Source organism: Monodelphis domestica, chromosome 1 (assembly GCF_027887165.1).
Source record: "Monodelphis domestica isolate mMonDom1 chromosome 1, mMonDom1.pri, whole genome shotgun sequence".
Classification (NCBI taxonomy): domain Eukaryota; kingdom Metazoa; phylum Chordata; class Mammalia; order Didelphimorphia; family Didelphidae; genus Monodelphis; species Monodelphis domestica.
The window spans coordinates 11599360-11619731 of NC_077227.1; the positions used below are offsets into that span (position 1 = coordinate 11599360).

At 61.6% G+C, this 20372-nt stretch overlaps 2 protein-coding genes across 10 annotated transcripts in view; one reads left to right on the plus strand and one right to left on the minus strand.

Annotated features, from left to right (window-relative positions):
• ATAD1 (ATPase family AAA domain containing 1) overlaps positions 1-6937 on the plus strand; it is a 61746-nt gene extending 54809 nt beyond the window's left edge. For all 6 annotated transcript variants that reach the window (XM_007478316.3, XM_007478315.3, XM_056819113.1 and 3 more), the window contains 5 exons: positions 1198-1304; positions 3679-3768; positions 4656-4706; positions 5477-5610; positions 6787-6937. In XM_007478316.3, coding sequence (XP_007478378.1) covers positions 1198-1304; positions 3679-3768; positions 4656-4706; positions 5477-5610; positions 6787-6907 — 503 coding nt within the window. In that variant the 3' untranslated portion in view covers positions 6908-6937. The remainder of the gene's footprint in view (positions 1-1197; positions 1305-3678; positions 3769-4655; positions 4707-5476; positions 5611-6786) is intronic.
• A 5836-nt stretch (positions 6938-12773) lies between these two features.
• Positions 12774-20372, minus strand: part of PAPSS2 (3'-phosphoadenosine 5'-phosphosulfate synthase 2) — a 59278-nt gene continuing 51679 nt past the window's right edge. For all 4 annotated transcript variants that reach the window (XM_007478317.3, XM_007478318.3, XM_056819085.1 and 1 more), the window contains 5 exons: positions 19172-19377; positions 16015-16150; positions 15518-15786; positions 15006-15235; positions 12774-14148 (listed from right to left, as the gene is read on the minus strand). In XM_007478317.3, the coding sequence (XP_007478379.1) occupies positions 14007-14148; positions 15006-15235; positions 15518-15786; positions 16015-16150; positions 19172-19377 (983 nt within the window). In that variant the 3' untranslated portion in view covers positions 12774-14006. The remainder of the gene's footprint in view (positions 14149-15005; positions 15236-15517; positions 15787-16014; positions 16151-19171; positions 19378-20372) is intronic.

Here is a 20372-nt window from a genome sequence, read left to right on the forward strand (position 1 = left end):
AGCCAGTTTAAATAGAAATTTTTATCTCACCCAGGTGGGTATCTCAGTGAGATTAGAGGGCATCTTGGGAACTAGAGCAAGGACTTCTGGGGATTGAAGTCCAGTCTTCAAATCTCCATTTTTACACTAGGCAGCAAGAATTTGACACAAATGGGCCCCCATACTCCCTGAGACACCTCCACCTACTCTGTCGTGTGAGAAGAGGGAAAGTCATTAATGTTTCACTCATACTGGCATATTTCTGCCTTAGAATTTCTTAAAATTACTTTTATGGAAATTTGAAATTCTTTTACTTTGTTCCTCTTAGGATTTAACTCTCCCTATTCACTTCAGAATCTCATGAAAAGCATCTTCTTTTCTTTCCTTTTTTTCCCCTCAAGGAGCTAACTTTTTATACAGTTAATTTTATCATTTTCAAAGAACATCAGCCCACCTCTCCCTCCCACCTACCCCTTCCCAGTAAAAAAGGGGGGAAAAGCTGAGCCATTGAAGTAAATACATATCGTCAAGTAAGACAAATCCTGGCACCATCCATTGCCTCTGCCAGGAGTCGAGCATGTCTCATCATGAATCCCTGAAATTGTTTGATCACTGCATGGATCAGAGTTATTTATCTATACAGTATTACTGTATGACTTGATTTCCTAGTTCTGTTCCCTACATTCAGCAGCAATTCATAGAAGTCTTCCCAGTTCTCTCTCAAACAGTCATTCTTTGTCGTTTCTTTAACATTTTAAAGAATTTAATTTATTTTTAACATTGTCTTCTTAAATTTTTTGAGTTATAAATTCTATTCCTCTCGCCTGCCCCGCATTGAGAAGGCACGCAATAAGGCATTAGTCACTCATGCATGTGAAATTGTGCAAAACATTTTCCTATTTGCCGTGGTCTGTCCCCATCCCTGGCGGGGGAAGCAGGAAAAATAGAGTGAAGAGTCTGCTTTGGTCTGCCTTCAGAGTTCATCTCTGGAGATGGGGAGCCTTTCTCAGCGTGAGTCCTTTGGAATTGTCTTAGGTTGTTGTCTTGAACCGCAGGGGGGGTGAGGCCAGATTTGAACCCAGGACCCCCGTCCCCAGGCCTGGCACTCTGTCCCTAAGCCAAGTAGCAGCCCCGGGAGCTTCCGTCTCTGGACTCGGCTTCCCCACTCTGTTGAAGCTTGGAGTCGTTTCCTGACAAGCTGTGCTTCTCTCCCCCCAGACTCTTTCCTGCGCAGCCGCTCAAGTTCAGATCATGAGGCGACCGCCATGATGAAGGCCCAGTTCATGAGCCTCTGGGATGGGCTGGACACGGACTACAGCTGTCAGGTGGGTGCTGAGCCGGGGCCCTGGGAGGCTGCCAGCAAGTGTTTGGGGTCTCTCCCAGCAGGGCGATTCTTCAGGGACCTTCGTTTACACGATGGGGTGGGTGCTGGGCTTCGGGAGTCTGCTCAGGGAGGCGTGTCTCCTGGGACCTTCGGGCCTGCAGTTTGTGGGAAGAATGAGCCAGCCCGTCCCCCCGGCCCTTCTGGGGCTGCCTTCTGTGACAAGGAAATCACTTTTAAAAGACTGATATATATAAATTTAAGGTCGCCAAGGAATTCAGCTATGTAATTCCTTAATGAAAACTCAAGTCAGCTGTCAACCTTTTATGGAGTTTTAATTACAGACAGGAGGAAGAAAGGAATTAGAGATAGAGAGAGAGAAAAAGGGAGAGAAGGGAATAGGGCTTAAATACCCCTTCTGTTTAGGCTGGGCCAAAAGGCCCAAGCCCTTAGATAGCTGGGGCAAAGAAAAGAGATCAGTCCCTATTACTCACGTGACCAAAAATGGAGAAACAGTCGCCGGGGCCCCCACCTTCAGCTTCCTTCAGCGCAACCTTCTCAGAGCACACCGCAACCACTCCGACAAACTCCTCAACCACCCCGAGTCTTCAGACCCCCTATCCTTAAGGAAACCATCCAAGTTGCCTCCCCTCAGTCCTCACATCTACCAATCCCTGTCCATCAATTTCCCTGTGCCAATGGAGGCTCTAGCTTAACCCAGGACCACCCAGAGGTCTCTGGCTTTGCACATGTCTGTTGAAGGTCATATTTTCAAATAATTAAATCTTTGATCCTTTGCTACAGCCCTTCCTAAATCCTGTTAACCTGAGTAGGGTAGAGATTGGAATAATTAAATTTTGATCTAGGCTGCAGCCCTTAATCCTGTTAGGACTGAATAGGGTGGAGATTGATTCCAAGTATCTCCCTTGTATCAATTCTAAAATCAATCATGACTCAAAGAAATTCCTGTTCTATGCTTAAGCATAGGTCAAAGTCCTTTCCATTGTTCAGCAAAAGGTTTCTGTCCTAAAGTAATCTTAAGTAGGGAGGAGAAGGAACCTCCCATTCCAATGGGGTTCACATTCCAATAGTCAAGACCCACTATCAATAGGAAATTTTTCAAGTATGAAATTTCCCAATGGTGAAATTTCCAACATTTATAAGTCTAAGAAATTTTGAGGTTTACACTCCCTCTCCCCCCCCCCCCCAGCCCTTCCAGGGCTGCTCTTCAGCTCATGTCCGCTTTCCTGTCTCTGGGTCTCCCCCCCCCCCCATTTAAAAGGCGCCCAGGGTTCCTTCTTCCTGTGGAGGCAGCGAGCAGGGAGGCTCCATGCAGGGGAGGGTTCAGTGGTTGGGGGTCCCGGTGAGGCGCACCTGCTGCTGCTGGGGGGGGGGGGTCCCTGCTCTCGGGGTGCCCGCCCGGTGTGCCGAGGCCTTTCATGTTCTCCACTCCGTCATGGCCACGTTCGGGTCGGCCTGCGAGGGGGCTGCGGTGCTCCTGGGGCGTCCCGGGGCTCTGGTGCGGGCAGCTGTGCAGGAGGGTCTCTGAGCTGCTCAGAGCTTGGAGGTGGGAGCCTCTTCTGGGTGCCTCAGACACTTCCCAGCCCAGACCATGTTTGCCTCAGTTTCCCCCTCTGTAAAACGAGCTGGAGAAGGATGCAGCCCGCCACGCCGATGTTTCTTCTGTGGGTCAGAGGTCGCCTTTGTGCCCCTCCGGGGATCCGGCTGGCCTGAGGCGGGGCTCCTCCTCCCCTCCGGCTCGGGCTCTTCATGCGGATTTCAAGCTCTTCTTGCCATGGGGCTTTGTTGGGGTGCCTCTGTCGGTCCCCAGGTGGCTCTGACCCCCCATTCCTTTGTGCGGCCTCCAGCCTCCTGCCCTGGGCACAGAGGGGCAGCAGAGGCTTGGGGAGACCTTGGAAGGGGTGTGAAGCCCCCGACCTGGGCCTGCCTGAGCCCAGCCTGGGATCGAGTCTGCCGTGGCTGCCCCATGCTGACCGCCGGGCAGGGACGGTCTGCGGCTCGCCTTTCCTCTCGGGCAGCCTCGTTGGGCCGTCCCCAAAAGGGCCCAGGAGGCGGGGGCAGCCTGGCTTGGGTCTGAATGGGGCGACGACAGCCGTCTCGGGCTTGCCCGCGGCTGCCTTTAACTTGGCCGCTTCAGCATAACCCCTCACTAGGAGCCCCGAGGCCTGCCGTGTCCCCCCAGGCTCAGCTCCCGGCCCGGGGCCCGGGAGCGAAAGTGGAATCCCCAAGTCCGGAGGAGATGGCAGGGCCTGGTCCGGGTCTGGCCAGGACTCGGGGCAGCTCGGCCTACTGTGGCCGCTGGGTTCGGAGCAGTGGGCGGCGATGCTCATCTCAGGCTCTCCTGCCTTCCCTCCCAGGTCATAGTGATGGGAGCCACCAACCGCCCCCAGGACCTGGACTCGGCCATCATGCGCAGGATGCCCACCAGGTTCCACATCAACCAGCCGGTGAGGGCAGCTTCTGCCCCCCTTCTGGCTCCCTTCTACCCTCCTTCTGCCCCCCTTCTGGCTCCCTTCTACCCCCCTTCTGCCTCCCTTCTGCCCCCCTTCTACCCTCCTTCTGGCTCCCTTCTACCCCCCTTCTGCCTCTCTTCTGCCCCCCTTCTACCCTCCTTCTGCCCCCCTTCTGGCTCCCTTCTACCCCCCTTCTGCCTCTCTTCTGCCTCCCTTCTACCCCCCTTCTGCCTCTCTTCTGCCCCCCTTCTACCCTCCTTCTGCCCCCCTTCTGGCTCCCTTCTACCCCCCTTCTGCCTCTCTTCTGCCTCCCTTCTACCCCCCTTCTGCCTCTCTTCTGCCCCCCTTCTACCCTCCTTCTGCCCCCCTTCTGCCTCCCTTCTACCCCCCTTCTGCCTCTCTTCTGCCTCCCTTCTACCCCCCTTCTGCCTCCCTTCTGCCCCCCTTCTACCCTCCTTCTGCCCCCCTTCTGGCTCCCTTCTACCCCCCTTCTGCCTCTCTTCTGCCCCCCTTCTACCCTCCTTCTGCCCCCCTTCTACCCTCCTGCCCCCCTTCTACCCTCCTTCTGCCCCCCTTCTGCCCCCCTTCTACCCTCCTTCTACCCTCCTTCTGCCTCCCTTCTGCTCTGGACCTGCAACTCAGAGGAGCCAGAAATGGGTTTTGTCTGCATCATTGAGGGGCTGGGGGGGGGGGGGGGGCATCGGAGCTTGAGGCCCACGTGGGACTCCTTTTGTCTGGGGACACTCAGACACGTGGCCATCCTCACACAGGCACCCCTTTTTGGGGCGCTCGTGGTTAGGGTCCAAGTGGGGGGGGGGGGCAGGACAGCTGGTGGACGTGCCCTAAAGCGTGGCCGCTGAATCATCCCCGTCTCGTCGCAGGCCCTGAAGCAGAGAGAAGCCATCCTGAAGCTGATCCTGAAGAATGAAAATGTGAGTAGAAAACGACTGTCTTGCGAGCCAGCTTGGGGGCGGCGGGGTGCCGGCTCCCCCTGTCCTGCCCTCTCTCGGGCCCTCTCGTGGCCCGGGCCGGCCCCCCAAAATGGGAGGAGAACACGGGCCGACGGGGCCCAGGCTTCGGATGAGCCGTTTGGCCGGCTCGAGAGCGGGCCGAGGGCTTCTTGTCGAAGCGTCACTGAGCGGAGAGCCGAGCATCGGCGTGTGGGGAGAAGCCGGGCCGGAGCCGGCCGGCCCTCGCCTTCTAAGGCCTGGGAGGATCGGGCAGGCCTCCCCTGGTGAGGCTGGAGGGTGGGGGCAGCCTTATGGGCCGGCTCACGCTCTGCCTGCCAGCAGACGAGGGTGGGAGAGCCCCGCCATCAATGCTCGGCTCCCCTCTTGGGTGTTTGCTTGCCTGGAAGAAGCGTCGGCTCTTTGGAGCGGTTCCTTCTGCTATTTCTCCCAGCTGGATCCCTTTGGCGGAGGCCACGGTGGAGCCGAGGCCTCTGGAACCCGCCCGTGTGGCCAACTCGGTCTCGAGCCCTGGTTCAAGGCAGAAGAACAGGAAGGGGGGGGGGTCACAGAGCTACGCAGGGGCTGAGGTCTGATTTGAACCCAGGACCGGGCCGCCCGGCACCTCCTTTCTTTGCTGTGGGCACCAGACAAGCCCCGGCTTCTCCTCCAGGAGCTCTGCTCGGCCCGGGCGAGCTCTCCGACATTCTTGGGAAGGTCCCCTGGCTGAAGCCTCGTTTCCGCCCCCGGTGCAGGTGGACAGGCATGTGGACCTGCTGGAAGTCGCCAAAGAGACGGACGGGTTCTCGGGCAGCGACCTGAAGGAGATGTGCCGCGATGCCGCCCTGCTGTGTGTCCGCGAGTACGTGAATTCTGCTTCGGAAGAGAGGTGGGTGCTGGCGGGGGGCGGGGCCGGAAACGCCCGGCATTGGGCGGGCCGGGGAGGGGGGAGGGGCCATGAGAGGCGGCACCGGCAGCCTCGCTCTGACTCCGCCTGACGTCTGACATCGGAACCTCCTCCCGCTGCTGCTTCTGTGGCCCCTGGCTGAAAGGGTGTTTGGGGGGCTTAACAAGCTGCCAGGACCCCTGGCACTAGAGGGCGGGTCGGGGGCCGGCTTCTCTGAGCCCCCAGAACGGGGGGTGCCGGGCCAGAATTAAGTCTAGAACCCCAACAGCGGGTTGGAGGGTGGGTGAGTGGGGCGAGCGGCGAGGACGTCCTCGGAGTAGAGCGGGGCTGGGGCCGGCTCTTTCCCACCCTGTTTCCAAGGGCAGCTAGAATTCCTGGAGGCCAGAACGGGTCAGCGGTCAGCAGGCGGGTGGCCCTTCTAGGTGCCCCGGGACAGAGCCGGGCTGGCCCGACCCTTCTGTGCTGGCCTGGCGTCCCAGCCAGGCCCGCCTCCATTCATCCTGGGGACCCCAGAGGGGGTCTCCACTGGGGTTTCAGGCCTGAGGGTTGGGGTGAAAAGGGGTCCCAGCCACGTGTCCCCCCAGTAGCAGACTCAGTAGCTATGAGCCCGAAGGGCTGGCTTTGGTCAGGTCATTGTAGCGGGCAGCTTGTAGCCTTGGGTGCTGCAGGGACCCTGGGGCCCCAACCCCCTGCTGGGAGCCCTCTGCAGAGTGCCCCGGGCATCTGGGGCTCCTCCCCAGAGATGAGATTGGCTGCTTCCGGGGCCACGTCCAGGGGCGGAGCGCCCACGCCCTTTCGAGGTTGATCCCATGAGGGTGCCACAGGGGCGGCACCCTGGGAAGCCGTGCTCCAATTGGGCCCTTTCCCCGATGTTGACTAGCAGGCACGAGCTTTCGTCCCTCGTTCTGTTAATGGACAAAAGTTAAAAGAGCATCTTCCCCGACCGAGTGCCGGGCTCTTCCCGGCGGGAGTGCTCGGCAGGGCGGCCGGAGTTTTGTGCCCATTTGGGTGGATAGCGCTTCCGCTGGCTCTTCCATGGCCCTGGAGCCCGTCCCGGGACACTCTAGACGCCCTTTGAAAGCCCTTTGAACACCCCCCCCCCCCAACCCGGGCCGCAGCCACCACCGCCTGAATGTGGGGTTTTTGTTTGGATTGTAGCCGCGATGACGATGAGATTCGGCCAGTGCAACAGCAAGACCTGCATCGGGCGATTGAGAAGATGAAGAAATCGAAGGATGCCGCTTTTCAGAATGTTTTAACCCATGTTTGTTTAGATTAAGAGTAAAGGCCATTTGTTTGTATGGTTTAATGTGCTCTGGACTGGTGGCGCGACCTGGGCTGGGGAGGAGGGGGAGGGGGCCTGCGGATTGGGCCGGGGTGGGAAGAGGGGCGGAACCCGGACGTGGGTAGGAGTGTGCTGATGTGCCTGTATCCAGTCACCCGTTTTCTGTTGACTTTCTTTTGGAGAGATTTGAATACGGAACCTTTTTTGAGATCCCGCCACTGAATGGAGAGGAGTGGTTTCAGGGCGTGCCACACATCCATTGTGAGTTGGTGTTGGCGGAGCCCCAGCAGGACGGAAGGAGCCGGACCCCCTCTGACCGGATGGGACCCCTGCTCTGGGAAGGCGTACAAGATGGCGCCTCAGTGGGGGATGGGCCCACCCCCTTCAGGAGCTCCTTGGAGATCTTTGGCCCCGCCTTCTACGAGCCCCAGGGAATTGTGGGATTTTTCATTCCGTGCAACCGGCGGTTTTCTTGGGCAGAACCCGCTTCTTGAAGGCGGTTTTGAGTTAAGTCGGTTGGTTTTGACGAGGGGCAAAGACGGTCTCCTGAACAGATTTAAATGGCTTTTGCTCGCCTCCGAGGGGCAGATGGTAGGACTCCGGGGTGTCCCGTGCTGTGCCGGGCTCCTTCCTTTTGTAACTGGACTCTTTCATTTTCTCAGAGCGTCCGTCCGTGTAAATCGTGCCCCGGCCGGGAGACATGAGGAAGATTCCGAATCTCCCCCGAGCCGTCCTGATCCCGAGTGGGTGATTTTGTGCCGTGAATTGTTGTCCATCCTTCTGGTGAAGCCATTCTGTTTAGTTAGAGCCTAACCAGGGCCCAGGCGGCCCTGGAGTGCCTCCCCCACCTCAGAGTGAAGCATGGCCGGGCGCCCCCCCGCCACCGGACACGGTTCTGCCCGCGGATGGGCCTCGGGGGGTCCTGCTGGTCTTCTGGTAACTGGAATGTGATTTTTTTAGATCCTTCTCTTGGGCCCTCCTGACGGCCCAGCCTAGGCAAATGGAGTTAAGCAACTTGTCCAGGGTCCCCCAGCGAGGACCCGTCCGAGGTCAGATTTGAACCCAGAACCTCCTTAGCCCAGGCTGCGCCTCCTGGCTGCCCCTCAAATGGTCGAGTGACTAGAATGCCACGTGCTGGATAAGAGAGTTGACTGTGTCTCACCTGGGCGTGAGTCGGGAGTAAAGAGGCTGGTGGGGAGAAGATGCTGGAGAACAAAGCAGGGCCTGGCCTCCCCCTCCTCCCCCCAAAGCACACGGACGTGGGGGCCTGGGCTCACTTCTCACGTGTAAATGTCTAATAAAGGGGTCCCTGGTCACCGAGACTCTCCACCACTGCCTGGTCTCCCGAATGGTTCTTCAGAAGCCGCGGGGGGAGGCCGCCTGGGGAGAAGGGGGTTGGGGGGTCATGGGCCCCAGAATCTCCCCCGAGCCGTCCTGATCCCGAGTGGGTGATTTTGTGCCGTGAATTGTTGTCCATCCTTCTGGTGAAGCCATTCTGTTTAGTTAGAGCCTAGCCAGGGCCCCGGCGGCCCTGGAGTGCCCCCCCAACCTCAGAGTGAAGCATGGCCGGGCTCCCCCCGCCACCGGACACGGTTCTGCCCGCGGATGGCCCTCGGGGGGTCCTGCTGGGCCTGAGAGGGATTGGCCAGAGACCCCCCCACTTGACTCCCAGCCTCCCATGGTCCCCCAAAGGCCAAGAACTGGGGGACGGCAGGGGTCCTGGGGTCATAAGCCTAGGCACCTCCTTGGTCATGGCAGGACTTTCCTATCACCCTGCTCAGAGGCTGCCCCCTTGGGGCCCCCTTCCCAGGCAGGGCCAAGCACAGGACCACTAGCCACCCTTTGTTGTTAAGCTGCTCTGGAGGAACACCAAATAGACGGACAGAGGGAAGGGAGAGAGGGCCATCTTGGAAGTTGGGAGCCCTGGGTTCGAGTCCTGCCTTCGATACCCTAGAACCAACCCCTCCGGTGCCTCCAGGCAGCTCCCTAATGCTCTTAAGGACGGAGACAGCTTCTGCTCCAGAGGAGTCTCCAAGGATGAAATTGGAGGGTGGATCCACTCAGATTATAGTCTGCGGCCATCTTGGGCTGTCTCGAACTATGAGAAAGGAATTCCCCTCCCTTCGCTTTAGTTTACTCAGTCCAGGCCTGGAGGGCCTTTACCCAGGAGCTGGGCCCAGTGACAGGAAGCTGCCACCAACTAGACAGGAAACAGATCCCACAAGCACCGTCCGCCCCAGCAGTACCCACAGATTAAGGAACTATGATTGGTTCCTGCGATGTGCCGCGGAGGGCTGTGGGTGGAGAAAAGGGCTTATACAGAGCTGGGCGGGGGATTCGGACCCCGCCTGGCCCACGTTGGTCTCCACGAAGAGACTGGCGGACTTGGCTGGAGGTTGGAACCCCGCCGGAAGGGCCCCCAGGGGAGGCCAGGCAGCGCTCTGCCCCTTCCCCACATCCCCTCTCGGGACGCTCTTGTGATGTAATAAAGCTACTGACAGCCTCGTCACGTCTTTAAACGTCGCAGGATTGAAGAACTGGGATTAGCGGCTCTGACGCCCTCGCCGGGCGCCGGGCAGGCGCTTCCCAGCCCCCAGAGGGCCGTCCCGTCGGGCCCCGAGGCCGGGCCCTTCCTCCGCTCTAGACGGGCCCCGAGGGGAGGCCGCTGTCCGGCCACTGACTTGATGGGAGTCATTTTAAACGTTTAACTGCTCGCCATGAACGCTGGGTCTCTTGTCCCGCCCCTGGGGAGGCCGGCCCGGGGGAGCTCGGGCGTGTCCCAGAAGTCGCCCTCCCTGGCCGCTCCCTGCACACGCCTCCCCTGTGGGCGCTGCTTGGTGGCTCCCTGCCAGGGCCGACTCGGGACGGGAGAGGCGCCGCGGAGGGCGGCGGAACCCTCAATGAGGCGCCTCCTGCCGGCGGGGCGTCCTGGGCTCGGGCTCGGGCCGCGCCTCTCCTGCGCCGAGGGAGCCCCACGTTCCCAGCCGCTGCTCTGGGGCCTGGCGTGGGAAGGGGGTGTTGGGTCACCTGAGGTGGGCAGAGGGGAAGGGACTGGCCCTGGTTCACCCAGGACGGGCTTGTCTGAGGCTGGATTGGAACTCGGATCTTGACTCCAGAGCCAGCAGGTTATCCATGCCTGCCCCGCTGCCTCCTGGGAAAGCCCACTTCCCTGTGCCAGCCCCGCTTCTTGGAAGCTTTCCTCACTCGAGCCCAAACGGGCTCCGGGTTGTGCTTGGCACTGCGCCCCCTGTGCGGCCTTTGGGGCCTCTGGAAAGGGTCGGCCCCGTGCAGCGCTTCCGTCCGCACCCGAGGGACCGCGGCGTCCTCCGTGTGAGTCCCATCAGCCCACGGCCGCCCCCCCAGCCGTGCCGGAGCAGCAGCCGTTGACCAAGCTGCCGCCGGAGGCCCCGAGCCCGGGCCGGCCGGCCGATGGGAGCCGAGCGCCGAGAGGATGCTCCGGGGGCCCTGGGGGGGGCCTTCAGACTCAGACCTGGCCCTCCCCCCTTCCCTCCCCCCCCCCCGCCCCCACATCGGGCCGGAGGCTGCCCAGCCTTCGTTCTCCCGTCCCGGCGGGGCTGGGCACCCAGCAGCAGAGGGCAGGGCTCAGGCCCGGCCCTTCCCGGCTGCCCCCCTGCAGAGGGCTCTGGGACATTCTCTCCCCCACCAGACGGAGCCCCAGGAGGGCAGGGACTGTGGTGGGTCCCCAGGACGGAGGGGAAGGAACTTGCGCAGGGTGGCACAGCTGCTCAGGTCTGGGCCCCGGAAGCCCCACATGTCGCTGCTGTGGCCGGCAGGGACAGGAGGGGCGTCTGGCCTTGACGCTAACCCCCCCCCCCAGCCTGGCCTTCTACAGGAAGGGGGGGGGGCTTGGCAGGGCTTTTCTCCTCTGGGGGCGGCGGGGCCCCTCTGCCGGATCGCTTCTCCGCAGGGCCATGGCCGGGCTGCCTTTTCCTTGGACTGGGACGTCTGGCGCAGTGCCTTGTGGTTCGGCCTTCATTTTGGGGGGACGCCCCACCCCATCCTGGCAGATGGGCCGGGGTTCAGCCGCCTGGGGGGGGGGCTCTTCTCCGCGCAGCCCATCCCCCTCTTCTTTTGGCCTTCCTGGGGACACCCGCCTCCCCAAAGGGCTGGACGGGCGCCCCCTGAGGGATGCTGCGTGAGACCCCCCCCCCAGGAAATGGGGCTGTGGGCAGGCTTTGGGGGGAGCCGCTTGGGCTGCCCTGGATGGCTGAGGGCGGCTGGCTGGGCTCCTTCCCCTCCCCCAACCGCCAGGATTCTCCCGCGAGGGGCCTCCACAGCAGCAGCCTCCCTCCCTGAAGCCTCCTTCCTGCTGCTCCCTCGGGCAGCCCAGCAGATGCACCACAGAGCAGCCGGGATGGCCGAGGAAGGCCGAGGAAGGCCGGCAGAGGGAGGCGCGGAGATGCGGAGCTCCGGGACAGCCTCGGGCTTGGCCCCGTCGGGAAGGCGAAGGGGTGCTCCGTTGTGGCCCTCGGGCCGGCCTCCCTCAGCCCTCCTCCCCCCGTGGGAGCCCTTCGTTCCGGCGCGGCTCTCTTTCGCTGACACCCTCCCCCCTCCCCCACCCCCCCATCGGCCGTCTGTCCAGGCTGCCCCTGGGCGCGTCGGGGTGACTCCCGAATGGGCCATCGGGACGGAGAGGGCTCGGTGCAGTGAATGGAGCGGAGCCGGGCAGGGGTGGGGGGCAGGCCAGCCTCCGCTGCGAGAGGAGCGTCTACACTGGGGCCTTCCCAGGCGGGGTCAGGGCCCCCCCCCAAGGACGGGGAAGCCCCCCAGGGTAAATAGGATGATGGAAGCTTCGTATGTATCCATTTACTGGGGGGGGGGGGGGCACGAAAGGAGCATCCCAAGAATGGAGGCCGGGGAGAAGGCCGGCCTCCCGGAGGCCCAGAGAAGGGCTGCCTTCGAAGCTCCCTCGGGTGCCCCGCCACGGCCCGTCCTCAGTGCCCATTGTGGGAAGGAGAGCGCCGGAGGCCCCACTGACACGTGATCAAAGGAGCCGGTGGGGCGTGCCTGGAGGGAGGAAGCAGCCTCTGCCCGCCCAGCCTCCTCTCCCCGGGCGCCCAGGGGGCAGCGTCCCCGGCTGCTCCCTGCTGTGGCCTCTGTCTCTCCATCTGGGCAAGGAGGAGGCTGAGCTCGCGAGGGACTGACGGCTCCGGAGCCCCCGGCATTCCCTCCATCCCCGCCTGGCCAGAGGGGAGGGGCTGGTGCAGCAGGGCCGGGAGCAGAGGACTGAAGGGAGCCGGGGATGGCGAGAGGCGGAGGGGAGGAGGGGGCGCGGTCCAGGCACGGGCAGAGGAAGAGGCAGGCCCAGGTGGGGGAGGGGGGAAGGGGGGGGATTGTGCAAGAGGACCCCAGGGTGGGAGCCTCCAGGCTAGGAAACGCGGGGAGGGAGCCCAGGCCTAGGGGTAAGAGGCAGCCATCGGGGCTGAGGAAGGAGGGTGGCCTGGGCTTGGCAGAGACTTGGAGGGGGACCCACAGGGGCTGCTGGGGCTCATTCCGGTGGGAGGCGAGTTTGAATGCAGCCAAGGGGCCTGGAGGAGCCATGAGGGAGATCCGGGTCCCTCGGAGGGCCGCACTGAGGCGGCACCTGAAGGATTCGGTCCCCTCCGGGGGAACCACCAGAAATCAAGGCGACGCTTACTGTTGGCGGAGCGAGTTCCCAGGGGGGCTGAGGCGGGGCCAGAGCTTCCCCATCTCCTCTGGCCCTGCGCGGGGGGGGGGGGGGGGGGGGCGGCTTTAGGCCGTGGGGTCCTCCCTGAGAGCCCCCCCCCCCCAGCAGGCAGACGCTCCCGTCTTCCGTCCCTCTCCTCTGACCTGGACCAGCCACAGAGACACGGGAGCCTCCATTGCAAGATCTTTATTAAACTAGGAACAAGCAATCATTTGCACCGAGGGCTGCTGCGGGGCGGCGGAGATCGTGACAGCCGGGGAGGCCGAGGCTCTCGCGCCCCCCCCCCCCATCTCCCTTTTAATAAATAGGCTACAGAACAGGCAAGCGGGCAGGAGGCTGCTGGGAGCCGGAGCTCCGGCCAAGGAGGCCCATCGCGGGGGGAACCTGCATCAGACAAAAGGGGGCCAAAGATCGAGTCTGGCCAAACGGGCTGCCGCCGCCACGGATAGACCCGGTTCTCTGGGCGAGGAGCTGGCAGGGAGGCTCCCAGAGCCCAGGGATGCCCTGCTCCTCCGGGGCTGCTGCCTGGCTGGTGGGCGACTGCGGCGGGAGAAGGCCGGCCGCGGCCTCGCCTGCGCAGGGTGGGAGAAACTGTAGGGCTGGACCCTGGGAGGTGCGCCTCCGGCCGGTGTTTCCCCTGGGTCGGCGGGCGGGCCTGGACACGCCCCTCGCCACCCACCGGGCGGGATAGTCTTGCTCCGGACCGAATCGCCGCGTCCCGGGGCCTGCCGGGACCGTGGAGGCGAGTCCGGCTCTCGTTTTGCAGAGAAAAGATGAGACCCGGAAGGTAAACGCTTAGCCCACGGCCACACAGCTGGGAAACCCCAGAGCGGGCAGTCCCCGGCCCCTCCTCAGCCCGTTGCAGCTGCAGCCGCACAAGCCCAGACTTCCCAGAAAGCCGTGCGAATTATGTGCCCTCCCACTGTGGAAAGCACGGGGCGGAGACGGACCGCCTCGGAGCGCTCCAGCTCGTGCCCGTGTGGCAGACCGACCCGGGGAGTAGCTAAGGAGCCAGACAAAAGCACAACGCGACGCAGATCCTGGCAGTTTGGGGGCTTCGGAGCCAACGAGGGGCCTCTCTTGTCTCCCTCTCTGTCTCTCTCCCCCACCCCCCCGGGAGCTGGGCTGTGAGCTGCTTCTCTCGGGGAATAATCGTTCCGCCAGTCCTCGGTCCGGGAGCTCGGCCGGCGCGCGTGCGCACTACTCGTCTGGGCGGGTTCCGGGGAGGGGCTTAGCCTTCTCCGGCTCTGGACCCCAAGGCAATCACAGCGGAGGGATGCGATTTAGGCACTAGTCAGCAAAGGGTCCCCTGACCCCAGGGAGCGGCGGGATTCCTAAGATGCTAATCACAGAAGCGGGCAGGGAAGAGAAGAGCACGTGGGGGCCGGAGCGGCCGCGCGGGCTCTAGTTGCTCTTCTCCAGGGACCGGTAATAGTCCGTGAGCACGTTCCAGGCTTTGGGGGCCATGAAGCCGTCGGGCGGATTCTCTCCCTCCCTGGCCAGCTTCCTCATCCGGGTTCCCGAGATGAAGTCAAACTCGTCGTGTCTGAAAGGAAGCCAGAGAGAGAACTTAGAGGTCCGGCAGGGATTCCGCACGGGCTGGAGGGGAGGCCTGAGGAGGCCACAGGGCAAGGGCGAGACAGGGAGGGAAAAGAAACCAGGGAATTGGGGAGGCAGATGGGGGGCCAGGAAGGTAGCCAGCCACAAACGGGGGAGGGGGAAGAATCAAAGAAAACGACATCTAAAGTGGGAGGGGGCCCCAGAGGCCGTGGAGTTCTACCCCCCCCCCCCCATTTACAGTGAAGTGGTCAGGGCAGCTAGGTAGCTCAGTGGATGGAGAGCCAGGCCTAGAGACGAGAGGTCCTGGGTTCAAATGTGACCTGACACTTCTCAGCTGGGTGACCCTGGACAAGTCACTTGACCCCCATTACCCAGCCCTGACCACTCTTCTACGGTATTGATTTCAAGAAGGAAGGTGACGGTTTGCACACACACACAAGTGACTCGGCCAAGGCCACCCAGGCAGTGAGTGGCACCCTAGGATTCCAACCAGGGCCTCTGAGAAACAAGCTGGAAGGGTGGGGGACTTGGCTAGAGATCCCCTGGCCGGCTGAGGGTTTCTGAGCTGGGGGGATGACCAGGACCTCCTCTGGGCCCCGCGGCTGGCTCAGGGCAGGCTGGAACAAGAGGGCTTTGGGGGGCCCCCAACAGCGCGGGCCCTCTCTGGCCCTGGGGAGCCGCCACACAATAACCAGACCAATATTGGTAGTAACGGGCATTGCCCAGCGCTCCACCTCTAACGGCTCATTTCAGTCCCTGCCATGTGCCTGGACGAGATGGGGAGCTGGCCCAGTGGCGCCCCCTGCCCCGGGTTGGGGGGTCCTCAGCCCCGCCGAGGCCCACCTTGCCGGGTCGTAGAAGGTCATGGCTTTCTGGGCCTTGTTGTAGGCAGCCACGCGGAAAGGGATGATCTCCACAGACGTGAGGCCGGGGGCCATGCTCAGGACCTTCCCCCCGTGCGTGGGCTCATACAGGTCTTTCTTGGTCTCGGGGTGGGGCATCCCGGCGGGGTCTCGGCCCACGATGTAGAAATTGGCCCCGGCGATCATTCGGGCGCGGCAGTGCCACTGGACCTGGAGAGCCGTGGGGGCGGAGAGCACAGTTATTCCTCCGCCACTGAGATCCCTCCGCCGGCCAGCAGGCGGCCACCTCCCTCTCTTGGACCCTGAGGTCACCCCCACCTCAGAGGTCTCCTTTTGGGGATGGCCCGGGGGCGGCCCCGGAAATAGTTCCGTGGAGGTTTCCTTTGTCAGCCCGCCCTTCTTTAGAGCTCTGGCCGAGGGGGGAGGGGGACGGCGCTACCGCTGGCCCCCAGCCAAGTGTTTGGGCCCAACCCGAACAAAGCAACGGCTCACCTCCGTGGGGCCGGCATAGAGCATCGGCGACGGGAAGATGGCCACGACGGTGGACTTGGGGTCCAGCACCCCCTCCTCGAGCACGGCCGCGTGCTGCTTCATGCGCCACGGCAGGGGCACGTCGTCGTCCTTGGTCCAGCCGCCCAGCGGATGCAGCAGGAGGACCGGGTGCTTGTAGCCCCTCTCCAGCAGGCGGCGCCGCGTGTCCTGCATCAGTAACGCGTGGCCGTTGTGGACTGGATTGCGCAGCTGGAACGCGAACACGGCATCTGGGAGAGGGTCAGGGAGGAACGGTTGGTTTGGCCGGTGAAGACCCCCCCCAACCCATGAGGCCACAGCTTTGGGGGAGGGGGCTGAGGCAAGCCCAGAAACGTCAGCCTGGGGTGAGCGGAGGAAGCCGTAATGGGCACCCCAAAAAAGCAGCCGCCCCCGAACCGCAGCAGAAACCCCTGAGGGGGGTTTCTGTGGAAGGGGGGGCAGGAACCCCACCAACCCACCGGCATTCATCTCTTTAAAGCGCTGCTTGAGCTCCTGCGGTGTGAGGCGGTACTGGTCCAGGCCATCATTCCAGCGGATCCTCTCCAGGACCTGGAGGTCGCCACCCACCAGCCATGACCCGCTCTCCATCACCATCTTCAAAGGAAATCCTTGTTAGGGGCCTGCCCAGGACAGGGCAGCAGGGGTAAGGGAGTTCAAACCCGGCCCACCCTTACTAGCTGTGTGACCCTGGGTAAGTCATCTAACCCTGTCTGCCTCAGTTTCCTCTTCTGTAAAGTGAGCTGGAGAAAGAAATGGCCAACACTCCAGTGTCTGCCAAGGAAACCCTGCATGGGGTCACAGAGAATCACCATTGAAACGACTGAATGACAGACCCAGAAGGGGGACCTCAGAGGGGAGGGGAGCAGCCAGCATGCCAGAGCCATGGACAGACAGGATGCATCCAGCATCAGTAACCCAGGAGGGAAGGCTCTGGCTTTAGGGGGAGCAAGAGAGGCTTCATTTGAGATTCACGGGGCTCCAGGGAAGCCGGGAGGTGGGAGTGGGGGTCCAGGCCGGGCCTCCCCATCCCTCCCCTGCCCCCGCCATCCGTGTCATGGTGGCTTCACCCCACCAGCTGCTTTCAGGCATCCTGCCCTCCCCACAGACCCCCTTTGCCTCTAAAGGCGGGCCTTGGCACAGGTCCCCATTGCTGTAGAGGGTTCAGGAAACTCCCCAAGTGCGTTTGGGGGTCCCGGCCTGGACCACACATCGCAGGCAGTTTGTCTGTGAGAGCTGCCGGAGGGAGGAGCCCCCCTCCCTCACAGCCAGTTTCTCAAGTGACTGTTTTCTGTTCTGTCTGGCCTCTGTGGAGATGGCTAGGAGGGGGCGCAGGCCATGGCATTGGCGGTGGATATTATTATCCCCATTTCACAGATGGCACGACCGAGTCTCCAAGCACCGAGGGGCCCACCCCTGAGCTAGGTCTGCCTGTCACCAAGCCCAGCCTTCTCTCTTCTCTACTGACCTGTTCAGAGTGCCTTTCCCGGGCACCGGCGGGTTCTGTGTCCCAAGGGGCCTGGGGCCGCCTCAACTCTAAAACAGGGAAAACACTCCTTAAACCCTTTAGGAGCGTGCGGGGAGAGGTAATGAGGCATCTGGCAAAGCTTCCAGAGACCCAGATGAAAGGTGGGCAGCTGGGAGCCTCTGCTCTGTGACCGGTGACCCCGCTGTTCCCCAGTTCCTCAGGCTCCTTCCTCACACCCCGGGCCCCTGGCTGTACCTTTGGGGGTGGGGGCACAGGCTGGGGCCAGTCTTAAGGGGGGGCCCCTCGCTGAAGTCTCCCTTTGCCTTATTCCCCCCTTTCCTGGGGACACGAGGCAGCCACATGTTTGGTCTGTCTGTCCAGAGAGAGGAGGGAGAGCCTTGGCCAGCCCCTGGGGCACCCCTGAAGATTCCTGGGAGCCAGTGTTAGCCGGGGCCTCGCCGTCCTGACAGGGCTGCCCACATGAGGGAGGCCATGGGGCTCAGATCCTAATGTGGCCACTTACTGGGTCATCTTCGACCCCTCAGTTTCCTTTTCTGCAAAATGAGGGGGCAGGACCAGATGGCCTCTCCATTCCCTTCCAGCTTCCAGCCCATGATCCTCTCTAACCACGGGGCCCCGGGCATGTCGCCCGACGGAGAGGCTTGGGTTTGGAACCGGGGAGCCGGCCGTGGGACCCTGGGCGAGGGCTGTCCCTGCTGTGGGACCAGACCTTATCCACAGTCTCTCCCAGCGTTTGTTCTGGGACCCCTCGAGACAGAAGGGGCTTGTCCGAGGGCCCAGAGCGGAGGCTGCTCAAAACGGGGGAGGATGACGCAAGCTGGGCTCCCGCTGGCCTCCGAGCGACACTGGGTCCGGATCAGAGCCACATCGACAGTAGTACCCAGCATGACTGCCCGCATCTCCCCCATAACCCCAGGCCAATGAGAGCAGCGGACGCTCTCCCCGCCACATCTCGCCCTCGTCCTCCTCAGAGAGCTTCCCCATTCCTTCTTGGGGAGCCTATCCTACTGCTCTCCTCTCCCCCAGACCCTCAAAGGACCAAGCCACTCTCGGCTCCACTGGAGGAACCCCAGGGAAGACTAGAACTCCATAGTACGGGATGTGGAGTCCTGAGCGACCTGGGTTCGAGATCCAGCGGGACCCCAGGCCTCCGATTTCTCTGCTGTAAAATGAGGGGGGTGGACTAGGTCAGAGACTTCTCTGGACGTTGGTGAAGCCAGCCGCAGACGGCCTCTCTTGAGGATCATGTTTTCAAGTGCACAAAATAAAGTCCTTGACATGATAGAGGAAACAAATTCGATCAAAATACAGCGATCGATTTTTTAAAAAAGTTCCTTCGGGGGAGAATCCCTCGATTGGCATCCCTGAGGTCCCCGCCAGCCCCGAGACGTTAGCGCCAGGCCAAAGGAAAGGCTCCCTCAGGTTTCCCTGGGTGGAGGGAGAGAAGCTGGCCAGCAAGTAGAATTATCAGCAGGGAGAGGAGGAAGAGATGCTCGGACGGGAGCCCCACACAGAAAGCCCCGTCTGCCCGCCGGCCCCTGCCCACTGGCCCCTGCCCATCGCCTCAATCTGCCGGCTCCTTTAGTTTCACAGGACTATGCTGAGGGCGAGGGTGTGCAGGCAGCAAGCCGACTCCTGCCTTCTGTTGATCCTTGTTCTGAGAAGGCAAAGCAGAGCAGGAGCGGGAGGCAAAAGAGGCGCTGGCAAGGCTGGGAAAAGGCAGGCACACAACGCGGAACTGGCCAGCCATTCTAGAGAGGCTGAAAAGAACATTCGTGAGGGGGCGGCTGGGTGGCTCAGTGGATGGAGAGCCAGGCGGCCCTGGGTTCCACTCTGGCCTCAGACGCTTCCTAGTTGGGTGACCCTGGGCAAGTCCCTTCACCCGCATTGCTCAGTCCTTCTCCCTACACACTAGCTGCGGGATCCTAGACAAGTCACTGAACCCTGTTTGCCTGAAAAAAAGAAAACTCTTGGCCCATCTGTTGCTTCTCCAGCCGCCTTTGCCCCCGCCGTGCCCGGAGCCCACGATGCTCTCTGCTGGATTCTAATCCAGCCTTTGGGCTTCTCGCTGCTAGAATGGGGCCACTCTCCAAGCCCTCCTGGACTAAGCGTGGTACATCTGCACGTACCTTGATGTGGGGATGCTGGGCACAGGTAGCCCCCCAGACACGGGCACAGCGCTCCTCCTTCCTGTGCTCGTAGAATTCCGGGTCTCTCAAGATGGCCACCTTCCGTCCCTCGTACTCCAGGGCAAACTCGCTGGAGCCCTGGAGCCGCTGCTTGTCTTCCTCAGAGAGCGGGAGGGCGATGGGGATGCTCAAGTTGATGACACCATCTGTGGGAAGAGCCCCCAGGAAGCGTCAGCACGTGGCACACTCCCTGAGGCAGAGGGCTGGCGCAGGGAGGGATCTGGATGGTTTCCCACCAATGCCATTGTTTCTAAGATGGAAACGGAGGCCGGAGCTTACCCAGAGATCACAGACCTAGAGGCCAAGGCGTCCTAAGAGGCCCTTTTGTTCCTCTATTTGAGGAAACAGGCCCAGGGAGTGTAATGACCTTCCACAGTCATTCCAGGGGGGGGTGCTACAGAGTCGGGGCTTGAATTCAGGCCTCAAACTCCAAATCCAGAGTCCCTCTCCTAGCAGGCCGGCCGCCTGGACAAGGGTTATGGGAAGGGATGTCGAGGCCTGCCTCAAAAGTCCCCGAAAAGAAACCAGCCAGTTGAAGCTCGCCTTGGAATCTGGTGGCTCCAGGTCTGAGAGGAGAGGAGCAGAGCCCCTAGGTCCTAGACACAAGGAAGCTGGGGGAAGTTCCTGGTTGTAGTCTGGGGCCTAGGGGTGACCAGCCCCAAGGATGAAGCATCGAAATTGGTCATCTTTAGGGGGCCTTTACTGGCACACCTTTGGGTCCTGCCCTCATGACCTATGAGAGTCCCAATGAAGGTACTATATGATCTGTATGACCTTGGGCAAGTCCCCTGTCCTCTTGGGCCTCAGTTTTCTCATCTGCAAAATGGGGATATTGGAATGGGTGGCCTCCTCAGCTCCCTTCCAGCTTTAAATCTGAAGATCTTGGCTCAGATTTAGCAATGGCTTCTCACAAACCGATCCTGTGCTAGAATTGGCCATTTCATCCTCTCCTGCCATGGCTAGAGAAACCTGGGCAGGTTCCCAACCCTCCATTTCCATCTGACATGGGATCTATGCTCTCTATTCTCCTTTGGAAACCTATAAAATGGGGAGCTGTGGTTATTTCAGTCACATGAGAAACAGCCAAATAAAATCAGCCAACCTGGTCCGAGTGACCCACGGGATCTCCAACAACCCACTG